General features: G+C 39.3%; 1 protein-coding gene across 3 annotated transcripts in view; it reads left to right on the top strand.

The window, feature by feature from the left end:
• Nucleotides 1-22,768, top strand: part of PLD5 (phospholipase D family, member 5) — a 296,287-nt gene that overhangs the window by 201,331 nt on the left and 72,188 nt on the right. For all 3 annotated transcript variants that reach the window (XM_012644361.1, XM_012644362.1, XM_012644363.1), the window contains one exon: nt 16,981-17,108. In XM_012644361.1, coding sequence (XP_012499815.1) covers nt 16,981-17,108 — 128 coding nt within the window. The remainder of the gene's footprint in view (nt 1-16,980; nt 17,109-22,768) is intronic.

Here is a 22,768-nt window from a genome sequence, read left to right as displayed (position 1 = left end):
GGGGGGGAAGGGGGGGGCAAGGGCAACATACGTAACCTAAACATCTGTACCCCCATAATATGCTGACATAAAAAAAAAAAAAGAGGTTTATTCTGAGCCGAATATGTGTGACCATGGCCTGGAGAGCCACACCCAAAAGGCCTCGAGCAAGTGGTCTCACCGTGGTTGGGTTACAGTCTAGTTTTATACATTTTAGGGAGATAGGAATTACACATAAAATCATAAATCAATACATGGAAGGCATCCATTGGTTTGGCCCAAAAAGGTAGTACATCTCAAAGCAGGGCATTACAGGTTACCGGTGGGTTTAACATATTGACTGCCACACTAGAAAAAAAATTTTTCCTTGGGGCCACAGTGTTTTATTATGAACACAGAACAAAAAGCTTCGAAAACAAAATAATCTTTTCTATTTTAATGAAAAATTTATTATTTTTATTGTTTCCTGTGCATGAATTATATGCAACTTGAAAAATAGTTCACTCGGCTCTCAAGGTGAAGAGACATGAGTTGCATATGCTTCATGAGGCCCTGGGCTCAAAACTAGCATGAGTTAAATACAACTCACAGGGCAGTTAATGTGTTAAAGATTCTTTGATTTGTAATTGGTTAAAGAAATGGGGCTTTGTCTAAAGGCTTGGAATGTTTTAAGTTAAGATAAGAAAGTCTGTTAATCAGAGACATGCCACTGGACATATACCCAGACTCGAGTGATCTGTTAAGTAAACTGATGGCCTGCAAGTGTGGTTTAATCTTTGCCTTACACGGCCTTAGGCCTGTTAACGATTTTGTATCTTGTTGTTACAAAGAATAACTCCAAAAGGGTGGGGGCATAACTAGGCGTGTCTGACCTCCCTTATCCTCATGGCTGTCAACTCAGCTTTAAGGTTTTTCTGGGGTCCCCTTGACCAAGAGGGGGTCCATTCATTCGGCTGGGAGCTTAAGATTTTATTTTGGTTCACAGAGGTCTGGCCACTTGCCAAGTGCAGCTTAAGATAAAGGCTTGACAGCCATCTAGGAAAGTCCTAAAGACGTCGGCAGTTATGAGCAGTAGAGTAGGCGCTGGTTCCAGGTAGAGAAATCTAAAGGCCACACAGAAGAAACTTTCTGATCTGCATCCCTTTCTCAGCCACAGACAAAACGCCAGGAAAAGCCGCACTCAGCTAACTGTTGGCAGTCCTTCATTAGATAAGTCCTTCATCAGATAGTCCTTCATTTTGCCAAAGCCCAGGTTTCAATTCCCCCACTATGACACTAATGGTAATAATAATGATAACTAATATTTATTGAGTATTAGGTGCCAATTATTACCTCTTTTAACTTTCTCAACAGCTTTAAGTTCTGTTACTACTTTTTGCTCTGAGAGATTAAATTACTACTTGCCCAAGGGGACAAGTTAGTAAGGTGCAGATGTGCAGATTGTCTGATTCTAAAACCCCTCCGTTTCGTGAGAACCTGCTGTGCAGTCAGATGGCTTCAGTTGCCTGCTGTTAGATCAGGTTCTGAGAGAGACAGGGAGAAGGACTTCCTTAAGTACTTTGTATTTGGTCTTATGTAATAATTTTTAGGTTAATCACAGTAGCCATGGGTAAATATAACCCATTTCCCCAGCCACACAGATAAGGGAGAGAGCTTCAAAGACTACTGCAGCTGTCTCTGATAATCCTGATTGTTATGAAATAAAGCACTTTGTCTTAACGGGTTTTTAAAAATTTGAATTATGTGAAGTCACATAAAAAGTGAACGAAGTACAACTAAATACAAGACAAGCTTGACTCTTTTCAGAGCTGTAGGCCTCCAGTTATTCAGTCCACCAACAAGGACTGTGTTTCTTCCTGAGCGCCCACAGTGACTGGAACACAGAAGTCATGCTGGATCTACTACTGTTGTTTCTCAAACAGTGTTCTGTGGAACACAACGGTTCTATAGCATGTGCCAGGCCCTGGGGAATTGCAGATGAATAAAATACAAGTCCCCGTTTTCAAGTTTATAATCTAGTAGAAGCAATGCAGGACACCTGGATAACTACAGTACAAGGAAGGATGGGATAATTGCTGCTCAGACTGTTATGGATTTTGATTTATTACCATTTGCTTCATGACATACTACAGAATCCAAGAGCTGACGTGTCTTCAGGGCAAACAGATCTCTGGCCTGAGGCAGCTCCAGGTATCCCACTTGAACTGGCATTTGCTGCAAACCTCCCAGTGAGTTCAGCCTCCAGACAGAGGATACCAGCGCAGAACCTTCATGATGCACTTCTGTCACCTTTACCAAGAGCCTACTATGACCCCCGCCACTCTCCCCAAGGGCCCTGCCTGGTCCCACAGGCCTCCAAAGGTGCCGCTCACTCAGATGGCTCTGCAACCTCAAATAGCCTTATCGTTCAACTTTCATACTTGCTCATGTCTCAGGGATTGATTTTTTTTAATGTAAGGATTCTGTGATTTCAAAAGGTTTGATTTCCCCAGAGAACTCTCAAAGAGAATCCCTCAGATGTTGGTTTCTTACTCAAAATGTTTCCAACTATTAATTTTCTCTCCAAAGTTCATCTCTTTTTTCCCGAACTTCCCATTCTTTTAGCTAGATCACGGAAACTCCCCGATTGGATAGTAGCATGTCTTGAACACCTCTCCGTAGGACTTGTAGGTGGATTTGTCACTATGCAGGGAGGACAGCCGGCCAGCCTTCTAACAAGGGACATATTCTCAGCCCTTTGTCCATCTGCAAGGTGCCACTCCAGACAACGCTCAGGAGAGCTGGGCCTCAGGGGCAATGAAGGTGGAGTATTTGTGAAGTGCAGGAAGACAATGTAGCAAGTATTTCATGCTACAAATTCTGAACCCTTGCATTTGAAGAGCTTCTGGCATTAGATGCTTTATTGTTTTCAGGATTCTGTATTGTCATGATCAGACATTTCTTTTGTGATCACACCTGGATATGCCTAGTATTTCTTCACTAACAAAGCACCTGGCAGAGAGCTTTTTTCCTGAAAGTGAAATGTACCAGTCTGTGTCCAGTCGGGAGGTAGAAACCACATGGCAACTTAAACTAAGGGAAATTTAATATAAAGAACTACTTATCTCTGATTTAAAAGTGACTCTAAGAAACGTCTGTATGTTACCCTGGGGGTAAGGGGTGTACCCAAGGCGAGGGTTCAGACACGTTGGAGGATGTGTGGTTGGAGCTCACTGGATAGCAGAGAAGTTGGCTGGTTTTTCTTGGCCAGAGCTGGTCTGCAGTCTCTGGGCAAGGAACAAGCAGCCCTCCAGAGCGCAGGCAATCTACAGTCTGTGGCCAGGCAAGTGGGCCTGCAGAGGGAGTGGGGGCCTGCATGGACTGTGGGTTGGATGAGGTTGGGGGGAGGGGGGTGGAGCTTAGTCAGTGATGCAGGGCCCCGGCGGTGGGGGTGAGGGGGAGCACAGGTATAAGTATAACCCAAATGTGTGGGATATACTTATACTACGGAATTATTGTTATTTATCTGAAATTCAAATTTAACTGGGAGTCTTATTCTGTTTTGTTTTTCTAAATCTGGCAATCCTACCTTTGGGATGCAGGTGGGACACAGGTGAGGATTAGCAGGTGGCCAGGCAAGCGAAGAAGCAGTGGGAACAGGGACTCGGGCACAGGCAGGAGCCCTGGAGCACACCTGGTGTCCATGAGGAGTGGGACACGAGAAAGTTACCATCAGGGCAGGCCAGGGCTGCAGGGACACTGAAGAACCATGTGATGTGGGCATGAGGCTGGCACTGAGCACCACCAGCTGTCCTCACCCCGCCCACCACGCGCTAGCTGGAAGCCGCAGGAGAGCCCCCGCCCCGGCACTGTCCCTCCAGTACCCGTGCAAAGAAGGCCCAACCTGGGGCTCACCGTGGAGGAGAAAGCTTAAAGGAGTCCCCTCCACTGTCACAGAGCAGGTACTGACGGTGAATTTGGAACTGAGAGGCGGTACACTGACAACTGGCACATGAAGCCTTATTCTTGCCTCTGCCAACTGCAGAAAGTGTTTTTTTTTCTTTGTGCATTTTACAGGGCCACCTTCCTTTGATGTAAAACATGAATCGACTCACTTTAATCAGGCACAATTTCCACAGAGTAAATGACGTAGGATACTAGCGCTGGTATTTGTACAGGATCATGGAATTTGGTAATTTATCTACTCAATCCCCTTGCTATTTTTTTTCTTCAGTTATTTTAAAGAAAAAATAAAGTTGGGAGAAATAGTTCTAGATAATTCCCCTGAGGTTTACCCTCATAACCTACAATCTCACATCCTTTCTTTGCGTTGGTTAATGGTGGGAAGAGAGTTATTTACCCGTTGCCTGTCTCTGTGAAAGGAACAAGAACAACAACTTTTCAGTATTCTGGGTTCTTTTCGATTTTTAATTGGGGTATTAGAGCTGTCAACTTGAAAGTTCAGTCAGTTGTGAGGTAAATTCTTTCTTGACAGGTTTCAACCCAGAGTATGGTTTAAGCGGTGATTACATTTTTCTCACGAAAAGGTTAAAAATGGAAGAATTCTGAAGTTGAAAAAGGAATGGCCCCCAGAACATGTGTACAGGTTAGCTTAGCCAAACCTTCTCCATCTCCCTACCGATGGTGAACCCATGTTTTTAGAAGCAGGTGATTTTTTTCCCTCCAGGGTATTGTATCTTCGTGCTAGAACAGTTTATGAAAACTATTCAGAAACTCTATTTTGTGGCAGAACAAAAGATTTCCCATGGTACATAACCCCTCTTTGAATCTCTTCATAGTATTTACATTTTACTGGCTTCTATAAGCCTTGTAAGTTTTTCTTTTTTTCAAAAGCGAAAGTAATTCCTGCTGGACACTGAAGCGAAACCACTTATATTCTTGACTAACTAGACAGACTTTGATATAAAAGACAGTTACATAAAACTTTAGGCCAAATGAGAAACTTGTGAAAATAGATATAGAATTCAGTCAGTTTTTCAGGATAGGTCATAGTTCCTGGCAGCTCTTGGATTAGATTGGAAGCCCTCAAAAGCATTTCTTTTAATCTGCTGTCTTAGTCTGTTCAGGCTTCTGTAACAAGATAATATAGACTACATAGCTTATAAACAACAGACATTTATCCTCACAGTTCTGGAGGCTGGGAAGTCCAAGATCAAGGTCCTGGTGGATTCTGTGTCTGGTGAAGACCCACTTTCTAGTTCATAGACAGCTGTCTTCTCGCTGTGTCCTCACATGGGGGAACAGATTAGGGGTCTCTCAGGGCTTTTTTATGTGGACGCGAATCCCATTCGTGAGTGCTGTGCACGTCTCCTGAACACACACATTCAGACCACGGGACCCACCACAGTCACGAGTGCGTGTGCTTGAGAGATGTAGATGTGCAAGCTGAAAGTCGTGATTGTGAAAAATGGAAGCTCAGTTTAAATACTTCTTCCATGCAAATCAGTTAACAGGGAGGCAGGAGGGGTTTTCTGAAGAATTTGTTCCCACTCTCTGCACTGGTAACCACAAGGGAAATTGGGCTAAAATATTATCCCAGGTACAGTGTGTTGTTGACAATGTGCCCATCTGCAAGGTGTGTGACAAGGATCTCTGGGCCAATGTAGCCCTTCTTTGACAGAAAGTATTGATAGGACACCAACAGCTTGGCAGGTTCCTACTCTAGCTTCCTATGCGATCCTGGCATGAAGCTTTTCCTCATGTTAATCAGAGAACCTACTTCTCTCAAGGCGTCTCCATTTTTCTTCATAACATACTCACATATGATTTCTCTCCCGCTCCCCTCAATCCCGATGCTCTCACATTCTTCTTGCCATTCTCTTCCTTTCCTTGGCCTGGGAACAGTTCCCATTTGGAATTTCTCAGGCTGAATGAAGACTTAGGGGCCTTATTAGTTTACACACGTTAGTTTCCTGCTGAGTACAGAGCACCAACATTAATCAGGAAGAATTTAATTTTAAAAAACTGAACAACTTTCTTCTGGTTCTATTACCTGATTGACTTGCCATGTGCTTAATAAGTGAGTTGTTTTATTTCTTGGTACCTTAAGAAGGAAAAACATGTCTAAAGGTGGTTCATTCATTCGGCAGATATTTATTGAATGTCTCTGGGTGTGGCCAAGTCAGGACCCTGTTATTACTCTCTTGAGGCTTATAACCTAGCAGGGAAGACAAACGCTAAATAAGAAACGACTCGGAGATGAGTGGTAACAAAAGGGAACTGCACAGCGATTCGCATTCATGAGCACTTTCCTCATGCAGGTGCCTCCATCTATTAACTTCTTTAGAGATCACGCCAACTCTGCAACCCAGGTCCTCTCTTATTTCATCCCCATGTCATCAAGGAGAAAACAGAGGCACAGGAAGCTAAATGACTTGCTCAGGGACACTCAGCTATGAAGTGGCAGAAGCAGAATTTAACCAGGAAGTCTGACTTCAAACCCTTAAGTTGACCAGAGACTAATTAAGGATGCCTTCCATAGAATTTTTCTTTTGGAGCCCTCCTCTCAACCTTCCTCTACCTCCTTGCATTCTGTCTCCCTTTCCATCCCCAGTTGAGTTTATTGGTGGAATTGGGGGCTGAGAAAGGACCAAACCAGAGAAGGAATCAGGGACTGTCCGGTGCTAGCACGTCTAGGAAGGTGAGCACATGCCACCCTGTACCACCAAGAATCAGGAAAAGCTGAGTGGACCCGTGAGCCCCTAGCAGATGGCATCTCAAGGTGCCAGGTTAGGCCACCAAGTCCTCTCCCTGTGTTCCCACTTTCTGCTCCGTCATCTGCCTCTCCAGTTACTGCACTTGGCTCCCCTGTCCCACTCAGCTCTGTGATTCCTGGGGACACCTGCACTTAACTCCTCACCTTGTCCTTGTCTCATGTGTGGTCTAACTTTTACCCATTATTTCTACAGAAAGAAGTTCAATGTCATTGCCCTTGACCTGCAGCAAGGGCTTGGCAGGAGTGGTGAGATCCGATGGCCATTGGTTGGGTTGGAAAGATGTTGGACCCTAAGACTAAAGAAGTGCTAGCAAGAACTTAGGGGCCCTAGAGTCATTGAATTCGAGCTTGGCTATAATGGATGTTGAAAGGAAACCCTCCTTCTTTCTCCTCCTCTGAGTTCTGTGATAACTTGATAAATGAAGAAACAAATTCCTATCTCATTTGGAATGGAAGACAACATTGCAATATTTTTTTTTCTGGAGAAGGAAGAATAAATGTTGAATAAATGTTGAAATTGTTGGTTCTGACAGGAAGGAACAAGTGTGTTAACATTTGGGAGTTTTGTTTAAGTCGTGTTAGTAAGTCCTGTGTCTAACTGCGTAATTTTTCCTTTTGTTATGAATTTGGCTTGGAACAGAACCATCTTTAAAGTTTAATTTAACCATACCTCCCACGTATAAAAGATTGTTCTTTTAGCATATTTCCTTCACAATGCTGGGCCCTTTTCTGCCCTGGTGTGTTTACTCTCATTGCACTGGTGGCCACCACTGATTTCCTTCAATCGGTTATTCAGAGACAGAGAGAGGGAGGGAGGAGGGGGAGAGAGAGAGAGAGAGAGAGGGGGAGAGAGAGAGAGAGAGAGAGAGAGAGAGAGAAATGTTTGCAAACATTTATTTATTCACTTTAGTTTATTAAATCTTTTTTTTCATGTTTATTAGACTGCTAAAATGTGGCCAGTGCTGTGCTACCTGCTGGAGTTAATGAACAAAGCCTCTCAAGGAGCACCCATGTTCATTCCCTCCTTCCCTCCCTCCCTCTCTCTTTCTCTCTCTCATTCTCTCTCTTTTTTCCTTTAGCCTTTGTTAAGGAAGAATATTGAATAGGGGGCTCATTAGAAATCAGTCTCTTCTAACAGAGACTCATTTCAAGCCTCACCTTTTGTAAGAGTAACACCTCCACAGGGTGTCAAAGTGATCAGATTGTTGTGCCGTTTTGAGCAGGAGGCTAGTAGAAGAGTCCTACATTTGAAGTGAAAACCTTAGGCATTAGGCAAGTCATCCCTTCCCCTGTGACTCTGTCCTTGGTACCCGTTACAGACACCAAACCAAAGAATGAGCTAATCCTCTGTCATTTTTTGTCATTCTTTATAATGTGTGAAGTACTATCCAAATATAAGGAAGTATTTTTTTAATAACTTGATTATTATTTTTTCTTTCAGTGACCAAGCTTGAATAAACTTGAGCAAGCCCTTAAAAAATATTAAGATCTGATTATTTTTTCCCTTTTAATTATATATGCTCAAATAGGAAGGAAAACATAATGGCAGTACTTTATGTTCTATACTAATATTTTCCCCAATAAAATACATACCTCCTAAATTACATAGGTATATAACCTCCCCCATTCGTAAATACTAACTAGAAATTTGACCAGTATCTGGAGTAATTTGTACTTTGGGTGGGAAAACAAAACGGTTTATTTTACTTTTGGTCTTCTCTAAATGTACACATTTATTTCCCCTCAGACTGTTCTGTAGTTTTCATTGTTACTGTTAAAATATCTGGCATAATTCAGATTGACTAATCTTTGTATGTTATCATTTTTATTTGTTCATTTCCTCTCTGAAAGCCTTCAGAATCTCTGTTTATTTCCAGTGTTCTGAAAATTTATGATGACATATGTGTGGGTCTTTTTTTTTGTTTTTGCCAGGGATTGATGGACTTTAAAATTTAGAAACTTAAGTCCTCCAGGTCTTGGGAATTTGACATCATTATTTATTTTATAATTTCTTCCCCTCTGATTTTGGTTCTTTCTAGAACTACCACAATTGGAATTTGAATATCTTAGACAATCCCTCTCATTTCTTAGCTTGTTTGCTTACATTTATCATCTTTTTTCTTTTTTTTCCCCCTACTTTTAGAAAGATTCCTTTTACTCCCTTTGGGATTTTGAGATATTAACACCACCAGATATGTCCTTCATGTATCAGCTTTTCAGTCATTTCAATTTGTTTATGTTCACTCTGTGTCATAAGCAAATTACTTCATTTGAACTTCTAGACTATTATTTCTGTGTTCAGTGCTGCCCATCCTATGCTAGATTGCCTCTATCCAATTTTTATTTTGGATTTTTAAAATTTCTAAGCACATTGCCTTATCCTTAGATTATTCTTTTGGGATATCTTTGCAAACATCTTAAAGACTTATTTTTCCCTCCATTCGATCTGCCTCAATGGTAGCCATATGCTTCTTCTACTTGGTGGGCCTCTTCTAAGCTGTTGACATATTAGACGAGGTGTCACATGCAATGTGAGCACATTTACATTTCAGAATCCTGGCAGATTGGGCTGTGAAGTCTTCTGGCACCGTTGGACAGCAAATGGTAAGGTACAGGGAGCAATGTGGGCTTTGCCAAGAAAGCAAACCTCCTCCAAAGCCACTGGATCCTCATCTTCCCTGGCACTGCCACAGTGCTGGGCTCTAAGAGGCTGCCTTCTTCCAGAGAGCACTGGAACCAACACAGAAGCCTCAGAAGTGCTCCTCAATCCCCACTCCCCTTCTTGGTGGCTCTATAAATAGCTCTGTGACCTCAACAGGGAGGGGGACCAGAGAGGAAGTCTCAGCGTGGGCTCTGGCTCCCAACTTCTCAGATCTTATCATTTTTTAATACAACTAATGAACCACTGTAGATAATGTTTTTGCTGATCTGTTTTCAGTGTAGAATTTTAAATTTTTAAACATAATTGAGAAAGTATTATGTAAGCAAATTTTATTTTTAATCGTAAGTTTATTTTATTATTATTAAGCTTAATCTTTATTTTTAAGCCTAACGGTTTCTGAAATCAACCATTGCTACAGATAGCTTAACTGTTGGACTATTAGGTAATAATCAAAGCACAATATTTCCCTAGAAGCAGAATACCCTAAGTGTGATAAAAACATATGGGAGGGAAGCGATAACTTCTAGAAACTACCCTTATGAATCCAAACCTTTAGATTAAAGACAAAGTATCAAAGGCAACCTGTGAAAAATCCTGCAACATAGTTTTGGCAATATTTAAATAGATATGTTAAAATTAAAAATGCAATGTGCTCTTAAGATTCCCTTTTTCCACAACTAGAGCATGTAATTGATTATCTTAAAAGTTTACTCTCATTTACTGACTGATCTGAAAGCAGAGATGTGTCACGACAGGTGATTTTTAGCCTTTGGTGTTTCCCTTTAGCCTTCAAGCCAATGAATTCTAAAATGTTGCTAATTAAATTGATTGAACTGTACTCGTTAATAAAAACTAAAGCTCTCAAGAACAGGGTAACTATGACTTTTATAATTGTTCACACAAATTAATATATTCAGAAGAAAAAGAGCATGATAGATGAGACAGATTTCTGCGGCAAATCTTGCTTCCAAGACACATCTGAAAGCTTTTCCAGAAATCTATAATTATTCACACTGATATGTTTACCTTTGATACATGCTTGAGGGGGCTCATTAATAATCTTTCAAAAGCTAGTGATGGGCCGGGCGCGGTGGCTCATGCCTGTAATCCTAGCTCTCTGGGAGGCCGAGGCGGGCGGATTGTTTGAGCTCAGGAGTTCGAAACCAGCCTGAGCAAGAGCAAGACCCCGTCTCTACTAAAAATAGAAAGAAATTAATTGGACAACTAAATATACATAGAAAAAATTAGCCAGGCATGGTGGCGCATGCCAGTAGTCCCAGCTACTCAGGAGGCTGAGGCAGAAGGATTGCTTGAGCCCAGGAGTTTGAGGTTGCTGTGAGCTAGGATGACGCCACGGCACTCTAGCTCGGGCAACAGAGTGAGACTCTGTCTCAAAAAAAAAAAAAAAAAAGCTAGTGATGAACTCATTTTTATAATGTTATTAGGGATACATACATATATAATAAAATATATTTTAGAAACAAGACAATGTTAAACACTGACTTTAGGTAGTGGTTGCATCCTGAGTGGTGGGGATGTGGGATTAGGTGGAAACACACTAATTATTCTAATGCAGGGTTCCTCATCCTTGGGGCTGTCATCATTGGGGTTGGATAACTTCAGTTGTGGGTGGCTGTCCTGTGCATTGCGGGATCTTTAGCAGCATCCCTGGCCTCTACCCACAGAGTGCTAATAGCATCTCCCCACCAGTTGTGACAACCAAAAATGTCTCCAGACACTGCCACATGTCCCCTGGAAATGGGCGTGGGTGGGTTGGGGGACTGAATCGACCCCAATTGACAAGCACTGCTTTCATAGTACCTTTTGGTTTTAGTTTTTAGTAAAGTAGAAGTTTCACAAGTGTCTATTTTATTATTGTGTTTATAATCTACTTATAAGTTACATATGTTCTTTTGAATGTACAGATGTTAGATCATAAAACATATTAAAACTGCCAATGATATACTTTCAACAAGTGACTTTTGGGAAATAAACTTGGAGATAGAGTCTGTTTGATTTTAATCATGGGATCTGTGGGGATGTTGGAAATTTTTTTTCCACTTTTTAACCACAATGTACTAGCATACTTCCATTATAATGAGTATTTTGACAGGATGTTTATTTTAAATCTTCAACTTTTGAATCACTTAATTATGCAACTTGTGCAACTGTCTCTTTGCTAAAAATTGCATTAAGTTTTTAGGCTGGAACCAAATATTTTTAGTCAAATATTAAAAATACACATATAAAGGTTGGGGGCCTTCTAAAATCGTGTATGCACAGAATAAAGTACAATATTATCTGGTTAATACCAGAAGAATAACTTAGTAAAGAAACAAAACCCTTCTGAAACCAGCTTAAATAACTTTATTTAAGTACTTCACTCTAAAGATTTAGAGGAACTCAAAGTAAGAATTGGAATAGGTCTGATGGGACCTATTCCATTTGGATGGGATGCTCTCTTCTCTCTCTCTCTTTCTCTCTGAAGCTCGGCTTTTCTTATCTTTCTTTTATGTGGACTTGGATAGTCATGGCAACCTCCGTGTGCATGTGACTTTCCAGTACAGCTTCTTTTAATTAACTTACTTTATGGCTCAATATTGAATCTCCCTTAGAGGAAATGCGATTGGCTCAGGTAAAGCCAGGTGCCTACATTTGGTCCAATCAGCTGCGGTCAAATAGAATCTAAATAGATTCACATGGTACCTAGGCTGTCCCAAACTGCATCATGTGTGTGCACGTAAGAAGGTGTTGGCAGGGAAGAAATTGAGCATGTATAAATTACAAGTAACATCAACTAACAGAAACATCCTGTGAACATTTTGTTTTCCCTTCATGAAAGAGACAAAAAAGAGAACCGCTAGACATATGAGAGACAGATCTGAGTATAGGCAGAATTAAGCTTTTCTTATCTTCACTGGAATTAAAAATTAAATTCTTCAATCAGATATCTCCTAATGTTGCTCCTGTCCCCCTGAGTATCTTCCTTCTGTGTGTGATGTGAGTGTGAACATGCCGAGGCTAAAGCCCTTCAGAATCTCCATTTTGAAAACTCTGGTTTCGTAGTAGTCTAGAGATAACACATTCCTGCAGGAGATTCAGGATGGCAAGGATAACAAATAATCCTCTGGCAATTTTAGAGTGGAATGAGTATCCTGAGATGATGAATTAACTACTCCCGCTCAACAAGTAGCTGATATTGTTTGTGAATCTGTTTCTGATCCAAATACGGGTCTGGGGATATTTAAGTTGATAATAAAGAGGCAGAATCACAAACATGGTCACATCCTAAAAATCATGTAACAGGCACAGACCAAAGTATGGTCCCCACAGATCTGCACTGCTGGAAATTGGCAGCGACCTTGAGCCTCACCCTTGTACTATCCACAGCTGCATCACACGTGACGACCAGGGAGGAACTCTGAAATCTGACTATAAAGACAAAAACATTAATATCCCTGAAAAATAACAATGTCATAGATGAAATCATTACTAACTCTACTACACGGGATATGGGATGGATCTATGATAAACACATTTAATGCTGGAAAGTTTTGCTAGAGGAAGGCTCCGGAGAGCATTCAAAGTGTGTGTATATACAGTCAGCTCAATTCTCCAAGGTTGTAATGTTAATTTCCAATTCCTTGTGGAACTTTTTATTTAATAAATACCTTTTTAGTTAACATTTTCACTTTCTCTATTAAATTTCAGCAGAGCATTCTTTCTACTGATGTTATCTGTGCACAAAATAAAGTATAATATTTTGATTAATACCATAAGAATAACTTAGTAACGAAACAGAACCCCTCCCAAACCGTGAACGTTCTCTATTAAATTTCAACAGAATGTCTCTCTCTGTTTAAGCTCAAAGTAATTGTAATGAGTAATTTGGAATTTCCTGATTTTCAATGTTTGACTTCGCGAGAAGAGTGCAACACCTGGCGATTATCCACAGCACTTCGCCTGGATTAGTATGACCGATTCGGACCTGATTCTTCACACCTTCAGTCGGCAAATTTGTAGCTTAACATTTCCAGTTCTGAACCTTGGTTTTTTTGTTTGTTATTGTTTAAAATTTAATTAGGACTTCCAAGGTATCATGAAAGTACTTTACAAAGCAATAATAGAAGCAAGTACATAGGTTTGATTTATCACTTTTTGTCTTGCTTCAAAGAACATTATTTTGAGTTGCTAATAATACATATTAATCATCAGTTAGACAAGTAGAATGTTGGGCTGAAAACAGGAGACTCTACAGCGATCTGGGCTCACCACCACCCTTTGTGCTCAGCCATCAGCCAGTGGGCCTGACGTGTCCTGTTGCTGGAATGTACACGTCTCTCAGTTGACAACCCGGGGACCCTGTACCATGGGTCACAGGGCTGTAGACAGAGAAGTTCACACAGTATTTTTTTCTCATCAAAAAACAAATTCTATGAAAATTGTTTAATCAAACTTAACTAAATATACTTTCAACGCTGCCTTAAAAATGTATTTATTTGAATCAGGCCAGATTTAAAGACATTCTATGATCTCATAAGCCTATAATATTTAAAGGAATGATTTCATATAAATGTAGTATCAGGTTCTAGCAAAGGATACAGAGTGACTTAAACTGGCAGACATTGCCTGTGGGAAGGCACTTTGGAAAAAAAAGTTTGGCAGTTTCTTATCAAGTTAAACATACTCACTATGTGACCCAGCAATCTGACTCCTGGGTATTTACCGAAGTGAAATGAAAATTATATTCTCACAAAAAAGCATATGTGAACGTTTGCAGCAGCTTTATTTGTAATCACCAATGGCGAGAAATTATACCCAATGTTTCTCAACTTGAGAACGGATAAATGAACTGCGGGACATTCCTTACGATGAAATACTCAGCAATAGAGAGGAACCAACTGCTGCTGCACACGACATGGATGCGTCCCAGATGCGTCATGCTGAGGGAAAGAGGCAGGATTCCAAGGGCTGGCTACTCTGTGACTCCATGTATATGACATCCTTACAAAAGCAAAACTATAGGGACAAAAAACAGATCAGTGGTTGCCAAGCACTGGGGTTTGAAGAGGGGACAACTACAAAAGAGGCATGAGGGAATTTGTGGGGACGATGGCACTGTTCTACATCTTGATTGTGACAGTGGTTGCATGACTCTTTTTCAAAACTCTGGGAACTGTATGCTCAAAAGGGTGAATTTTACTATTTGTAAATTGTACCTCAATAAAAAAGGAAAATAATTTTCTTAAAGCCTGCAGTTTTATAGTAGTATTGGCTTTAAAAACTGTCATTAACCAAAATATTGGTTTTGAACACGTTAACTATTTGGTAGTGCAGAGTGGTCTGTTGGTTCTGAACAATTAAGCCCAGATTTTAGAAAAGGCTTCGTGTGGGTCCATAATCCCATGGAGAAAATAGAACCAGTATATAGGACAAAAAGTGGCTGATTTTCACATTCTGTTTTATGTATATCCTAAGCTTGAGTAACCTCACTGAATATTGAGGAGATGCTCTTATAAATCACACTCCACGTTTCTTACACATAGCTCTTGCTGTCATTTTAACAGAAGAACTTTTTAATGTGTAGGATCCCTGTTTTTATGAGTCATAAAAACAACAAGAGAAAAAAATATCAGAAGTGTTCCTATTAGTGCTTATCAAATTATGGCATTCTATAATTTTTTTAACAAAGTGTATGACATGTTGTAAAAAAAATTAAAATTATCTGAGAGGGAGAAATTGAAGCCATCTCTCCTAGAAAAATCAAGATAGGATTTTTTTTAAGTAAATGGAGACTTTAATTTATTCACTATTATATTGTCTGTATTTGCATAAATATAGTGTACCAGAAATAGAAAAATTACTCTGTCCTTTTAGCTAAATGTTCAGGCATGCACTGTATATGACCATTTTTGCTAATTAAAATTCTAGCACAACATTATGAAATAAACTCAAATTTAGTTTGTGCACATAATACTGCTGCCGTAATAGGTGATACATTAAAGACTTTTTTGTAATTAAATATGCTTTATGGTCAGCCAACACTGGATTGTAATCTTCTCTTGCTAATACATTAAAAAAACAACAGAATGAGGATAATTTCTATAACCAATGAACAAATATATTTTAAAAGTGCATGTAAACATAAATTCTCTTAAGTAAAATATTGAAATATAGTTGTAATAAGCTGAGGGGTATGTTCAATATAATGAAATGTATATCTACTCAGGTATACATATATCTTCGGAGATGGATGGAGAATAAATATTTAAATAGAAAAACAAACAGATAAATTATAATGGGGAAATGATATTCCATAAACCACATGCAGAAAAATATTTTTTCAGACGTATCAAATATTTTCAGTGGATTTTCTTATACCATGTACAATAGTTTATTAATACTAAAATAGGGAAAAGGAGTCATACCATATGAGACTGGGTGCTCACTTCCCTGAGAGCCTCTCTAAACCCCACGACCCCTCTTTTCATCCTCCTGCCACCGGGATCCCAGATTCATCGTTCATATCATCCCAGGAAATGGGAGTTAAGTTCATAGTGTTAATCACTCCTCCTCCCTTCTAATATCCTAAAATATATCCTTCTGCATGCAGTGTGATGTCCTCCTCTGGTAGTGAAGAGTCTGACAGTGACTGTGCCACTGGAATATATTATCTCCATTAATAATGAATTTCTGAAGACAAAATAGCTTAGTTTATTTCCTTTACAGTTTATTTCCTTTCCTTTCCTTTATTTCCTTTACATAGTTATGTTCCTTTACAGAGAATGGACCTTTAGCAGAAATTTATTTAAATGGCCTTGCATTAAATGAATTGTCTGCTCCTTTTGAGAGGCTGTGATCGCATTTGAGGCAGCAATACACCAAGGCGTGGTAGGGGATCCTACCACATGAAGCTTAAAACCATTGGGCAAATTCAGCTCTTCCAATGTGTTTTTGGTATTAACAACTGTCTCCGTGACCTAGTTAACCATTCAAGGTTGCATTTCAGTAAAGCTTGAATAATCATTGCTAAAAATTTGCTAAAATTCAGACTATCAGAAAAGGCCAAGAAGAGACGAAATCCAAATGTAATCATAAAGGTGGAGAATGAAGCATTAAAGGCAAGTGAAAGGGTAAAAGGACGAAATCGTGTACAGAACACGTAAGAAGGCCAGTGGCTTGTTGAGGAGAGCTGTAGGACTACACAAGACTGATCCTCTTATTAATTGCAAAATTGCATTAAAATTACTCCAAAAGAAAAAGGATGGAGTATGGTGTCCCTATCTCGCCATCCAGATGGTCAGTGGGAGAGCCAGGGTTTTGCTACAGATCTGTGACTTTGGAAACCACAGTCTTGCCACTATGAACAGGGCCTTCCCTGCATGTACATAGGAAAAGTCTTTCTTTTTCATTTTCTTTTTCTTGTATTCTCTTTTTGGGGGGGCGGGCGGGGGCAAAGTAGCACCTTGGGTACCCGTTCTGCACCAAACTAATGTAAATATTTGGCTTCCTTAAACGTCAGTTGCGACAAATGGCAAACCCTTTGTCCTGCTGCTGGTAGGTGACTGATAGCCAGTGCAGGGCCTTGACGCAGAGGCTGACCAGGATCTCCTTGAACTCCTAGGAGCCGAGGTGACGTACATGAACATGACCGCCTACAACAAGGGCCGGCTGCAGTCCTCCTTCTGGATTGTGGACAAACAGCACGTCTATATCGGCAGTGCCGGCTTGGACTGGCAATCCCTGGGACAGGTAATCTTTCCACATTATCTAAACTCAAAGTTGTATCAGCAAAGAAACTACCACCTTCATAAAGCGCTCAGCCACCTCTACTGTGGATGAGGGAACTAAAACCTACGGAATTTATTATTTTTAATTGTGTGGTTTTAAGAGTTTCACCTTCATTTATTGTGGAATGATAAACATTTCCTTGTCAGAATCATTTTACCAAAAAAAAAAAAAGAAAGAAAAAAAGAAAAGAAAAAACTGCAACAAAAGCTTCAATGCTTCTGTAATTCATCTGCTCCATCCAGACTCTTTGAAGCAGGTGATCTGTAATTTATGTTACCCAGACCTAAATTTTCAGGATGATATCACATAATTTATGAGACAGAGGAAAACATAGAAATTCAGTATAGGATAGTGTGTTTTAGGATAGTAATCATTTGAGTTATTTCTTTAATAAATGTTAAGATGAAGATGTTAATCTTTCTCTTTGCAAATGATTAACTTCGTATATCTTGAAAATACATGTAGACAGTCTTTTAATTTTCATATATTTATTTGTGCCAAAGGCAATCCGCAGAGGATTACAAAATCACCATCTTTCCATTGGTCAACCAGTGGTAGGAAGTTTCTGGCCTTGGGTGCTTGGGCAGCCTGGCCAATCTGCTGTGCATGCTACAGGGCTCAGCAACACTCCACTCTAACTGAGCTCTTTGACGTTAAGGTCACTGAGCTCACCGAGTGAGTTACGCTGTGTTTCCATTTATCTCTTACGGGAAAGAAGGTATTGATGTGCAGAGACATCTCCTACTATAACCCTGTAGAGAAAGACAACACCATGTTAGATAAAATCTGAAAGACGGTAGCATCCTATTTGTACTGTCGGCGTCATACATTTAACCATTTGCCTCCCACTTTCCACTCTTTTTTTCTTCTTAAACTGCTACCTTCCAGGCACACTTACTTCATCTGTTTTTCCTCTTCTATGGTGAGGCAGGACAAAGTGCTCAGGGTAAAAGAAACATACAAAGCACAAACTAAAATTCTAAAAATCCGATTGTTTCCCTCTCCACTGAATAGATGGTGTAGAGGAGAAGTAAAACTTAACCCAAGATGTTTGGGTTTTTTTTCTAGTTCAGTATTTAAAGGACAGTCAAAGTATAATCCAGTCTCAAGTGTCAAATACTTGCTGTTTCTAATAAGACAGTCTCTCTCCACAGCAAAGAGGGGGAACCACTGAAAGAAAATTCCATGATTCTCTGGGGATAAAGACACCATCAATGATTGAGAAAACATTGTTTATTTTATATTTGCTCAGGAATGTAGAAAGTGCTATCTACAGATTAAAAAATGATTCTGAACAAAATAATAACAATAATGGCAGCAATAACTAGCATATATTAAATGCCAGGTGCTATTCTAGGCCATTTAAATTATTTATTTATTTCATACCTCACAGTGGTCCTATGAGGTAAATACTATCATTCTCTCCATTGGATAGATAAGTAGACTTGAGCCCAGAATTGAATTTCAGTGTTGACTCTTTAAAGCTTGCACCTTCTAATATTAATTTTGATATGAAAAATATAAATTTTGACTTTGTATGTCTCATGTCTGATGGTCCTTCAAATACACATATAAGAAATATTTATTACAAAAACTTTGGCTGACTTCAGAAACAAGAAGTGTGGCAATAATAGTATAAAGCCTCATTAAAGTATTTAGGAGAAACTAGTCTAACTTACAGAAATATCTCAGTTCATCCTTTGCTCTCTATGTACTGACAAAGAGCTCATCAGTAGATATCTTCTACCCAGCGATTTTCAGCTGGATCTCATAGTAAATACGTAAAACTGGTTCTAAAACAATATTCATTATATGTAAATTCTGCTAAGTGTTTTTTTCACTTGAGCAATAGTTTGCTTTTTTTTTTAAGAAAATGCACTTCCCCACCACCAAATTTTATTTATGTTATTACTAACTAGTATTAATTGATAGGGTCTAAAGTTTTGTGAATTCCTTTTGAATGAGGTTTGAATGATTGAGGTTTTGTGACATTTTTCTCCAATTTAGGAGCAAGTTGTCCTTATTTCCTTCATTTCTTATTACTCCTTTCCTTGGACAGACACACTACTTACATGCAAGTGCTGGTTTCTCTGCTTGAAAACTATTCTTTTCTCTTTGCCTTTTGTTGTTGTTTGTTTTGTAGAAAAGTAGGTTGATCTTTTAAATGTTCATTCTTTACCTACATAGTCATTTGGATGTTATTTTTTCATGGATCCTCGTTGTGAAATGTTGACATTTTCCCCTGCTATAAACATGGTAAATTCGGAGTAAGCATAAGCTGCAAGTTATTTCCTCTTATTTAGATGAAGAATCGAAGCCATCTTCTGCTCTGTCTTTGCTTACACCTGCCCAGATGGTAGCTGGTTTCCCCCCCTGTTATAGGGAAGACCAGAGTTGTCCGCAAGTCAGAGGAAGAAGTGGGAAAGCACCAGAATCCATTTCTCTGTGTCCCGACCAGTTAAGCTTCTTTCCTAAGAGCCAGGCAGCTCCTTGTGAGTCACTGAACCTCACTCTCAGTAGGAATTGGACGATTGCAACCTCTTGATTATGCCATAGTGTAGAGTTGGTGCCTACAGATCTGTCTAGCTAAGCCACACACGAGAATAATAAACAGGATGGATTTTTTAGGTTTCTCTCCTTATGCTCGAATATATCAACAAAGTTTTACTTTTAAAAACCTACCATTCCTTAAGTATGGAGTACGTGTAATATAGGAATTTAAAAATAAATTTTTTAAAAATAAACTTATTTTATGATTCATCCTAAATTCATGAATAGGAAAACCATGAAAAAGCTCTAACCACTCCAAACATTCTTTTAAAGAGAAGACAAGTGAAGAGTCATAGTCACCAGCTAATCAATGAAAACTGTCCTTTGGGGAGAGTAACCTTGGGTTGGTGGAGAAAAGGGAGAAGGCTTGAATAAAACACATATATTGGTGGGAAACATTTAAATCATCAGTGATTTCAAGCCATATGGGATTTCCCATATGGTCTTTTTTTGTAGAAATCTGCATTCTTCTGTTGGTTGTAAATTTAATAGTAAGTTAAAATTTCTGGGAGTCAGGGAATTAGGACAAAGTAGAGGGAATAAATCTTTACCAATAGGCTATTACTTATGTATGAGACACTGTGCTAATCACTTTTTATATATTTTTTTCATTTATCATTGCAATCTAAGGATAGATATTATCTCTACTTTCCTAATAAAGACAATATTGGAAAAGTAAGAACAAACATATCCCACTGCTGCTCTTCTCTCCCACAACATAATAAAACGCTCCCTAACTTGTGTAGGAATTAAGCATTTGGAGATGATTCTCCTAGTCCTCAGATTGACAGTTAAGTTGGCAGAATCTGCATCTTTGATTTCATTCCTAGCAATTTGGGACTCAGATACAAATCAACCCAAAGTTGCCATTTCCTCATTTTTTCTGCTGCTAACCCAAACTCTTAAAAATAAAATAAATCCATTCCTATTCTCTTAGCAAGCTTTCCTATTTTCCTTTGGAAGAGAATCTATTTTTTGATGGGGATGGAGATATAAGCTAGGGAGAAGGCAGTGCTTAAAACTCTTAAAAATGAACATTTAACATCCCTTTCACTTCCCTGCATCTGTTTGTCGAATGCCAACCTACTCAGGACTTCCTTTTCATTAACACCCACCCCTCCTCCTCATCCTCCTCCTCTCCACACCTGTGCACAGACACTGTCTCCTCCCTGGCCCAGCCTTTCCCACAGCTCTCAGAATTCGAGATCACGCTATTACACTTAATCATCTATCTTAAATTAGTGTTCCTTTCACCTGTGCTTGACTATGTGGGATTTTTCTTGGTCTGCCTCAGTGTGACATAAAACATTGCTTAGCAGGACCCATGCATTAGAACAGATTTTAATTTGAGCAAAGTTGGGTGTGAAGCTAACAATTGCAAAAAAAGAATGATAATACCTCTCCTGATAATACATGTTCCAAATGTCAAATTCAACCTATGTCATTGGTTTTGTATTTTGTGAAGTTTTCCAGTGAAATCAATGATTATTTCTATCAATCATTGCCTTAAGTCTATGGTAAGTAGGAGAAATAATGAAACTAATAACAGCTTCAATGTATCGAGGGCTTTTTTCTATGCTAGGCCATCTTCTAAGCATGTAAACAGTATGGACTCAATCAATTTTCACAATAACCCTTTACTGGAAATACTATTCTTCTAACTTTATTTTACAAAGGAAAAAGATAAGACACAGATGAGTAACTTACTCAAGGTCACCTTCCAGGAAGTGACAAAGCTAGAATTTAAACCCAAGCCGTCTTGCTGCAACCCCTCACTCTTATGTCACTAAATTTTAAAAATAAATACATTTAGGAAAAATCATTTTCTTTCATGATCTTGCTGTGATGCTAAGTTATAGATTTTTTTTCTCTCTTGCCCTTTTCTTTAAGAAAAACTAATATAATTCGTCAAGAAACCCTTCACTCATTCACATCTTTCCAGTTGCAAACCCATGATGATGTGGTAGCCACAGAATGCCAACTACTCTTGCTCAATACTTGAATTCTGCAAACTCCATCCCTGGGTTGAATTTCAAAAACTAGGAAGTCAGTATGTGTTTGCTTCTGTAGACATACCTTGGATATATTGTGGGTTCAGCTCCAGGCCACCACAGTAAAACTAATATCGCAATAAAACAAGTCCCACAAATTTTTTGATTTCCCAGTGTATATAAAAGTTATGTTCACACTATACTGTAGTCTGTTAAGTGTGTAGTAGCATCATGTCGGAAAAAAAGTGCATACCTTGATTAAAAAATACTTTTGCTAAAAAACGATAGCAATCATCTGAGCCTTCAGTGAGTTGTGATCTTCTTGCTGGGGAAGGTTCTTGTCTCGGTGTCGATGGTGCTGACTGATCAGTACGGCGGTTGCCGAAGGCTGGGGTGGCCATGGCAATTTCTTAAAATAAGACAACAATGAAGTTTGCTACATTGATTGACTCTTTCTTTCATGAAAAAATTTCTCTGTAGCATGAAATGTCATATGATAGCATTTTATCCACAGTAGGACTTCTTTCAAAATTGGAGTCAGTTCTCTCATACTTGCCACTGCTTTATCAACTAAGTTTATGTAATATTCTAAATCCTTTGTTTTCATTTCAACAATGTTCACAGAATCTTTATCAGGAGTAGACTCCATCTCAAGAAACCAATTTCTTTGCTCATCCATAAAAAGCAATTCCTCATCCATTCAAGTTTTATCATGAGATTATAGCAGTCATATCTATGGCTCCACTTCTAATTCTAGTTCTCTTGCTATTTTCACCACCTCTTCAATGGGGGAAGTAAGTTACTTCCCCCACTGAAGCCTTGAACCCCTCAAAGTCATCTATGAGGGTTGGAATCAACTTCCAAACTCCTGTTAATGATATTTTGACCTCCTCCCATGAATTGCAGATGTTCTTAATGGCATCTAGAATTGTGAATCCTTTCTGGAAGTTTTTCAGTTTACTTTGCCCAGATCCATTAGAGGAATCACCATCTGTGGCAGCTATAGCCTTATGCTTATGAAATGTATTTCTTAAACAATAAAACCAAAAAGTCAAAATTACTCCTCAATTCATGGGCTGC

The sequence above is a fragment of the Propithecus coquereli genome, unplaced genomic scaffold (genome assembly GCF_000956105.1).
Source record: "Propithecus coquereli isolate 6110/MARCELLA unplaced genomic scaffold, Pcoq_1.0 Scaffold210, whole genome shotgun sequence".
Lineage (NCBI taxonomy): Eukaryota > Metazoa > Chordata > Mammalia > Primates > Indriidae > Propithecus > Propithecus coquereli.
This window is presented reverse-complemented; position numbering and strand designations above follow the sequence as displayed.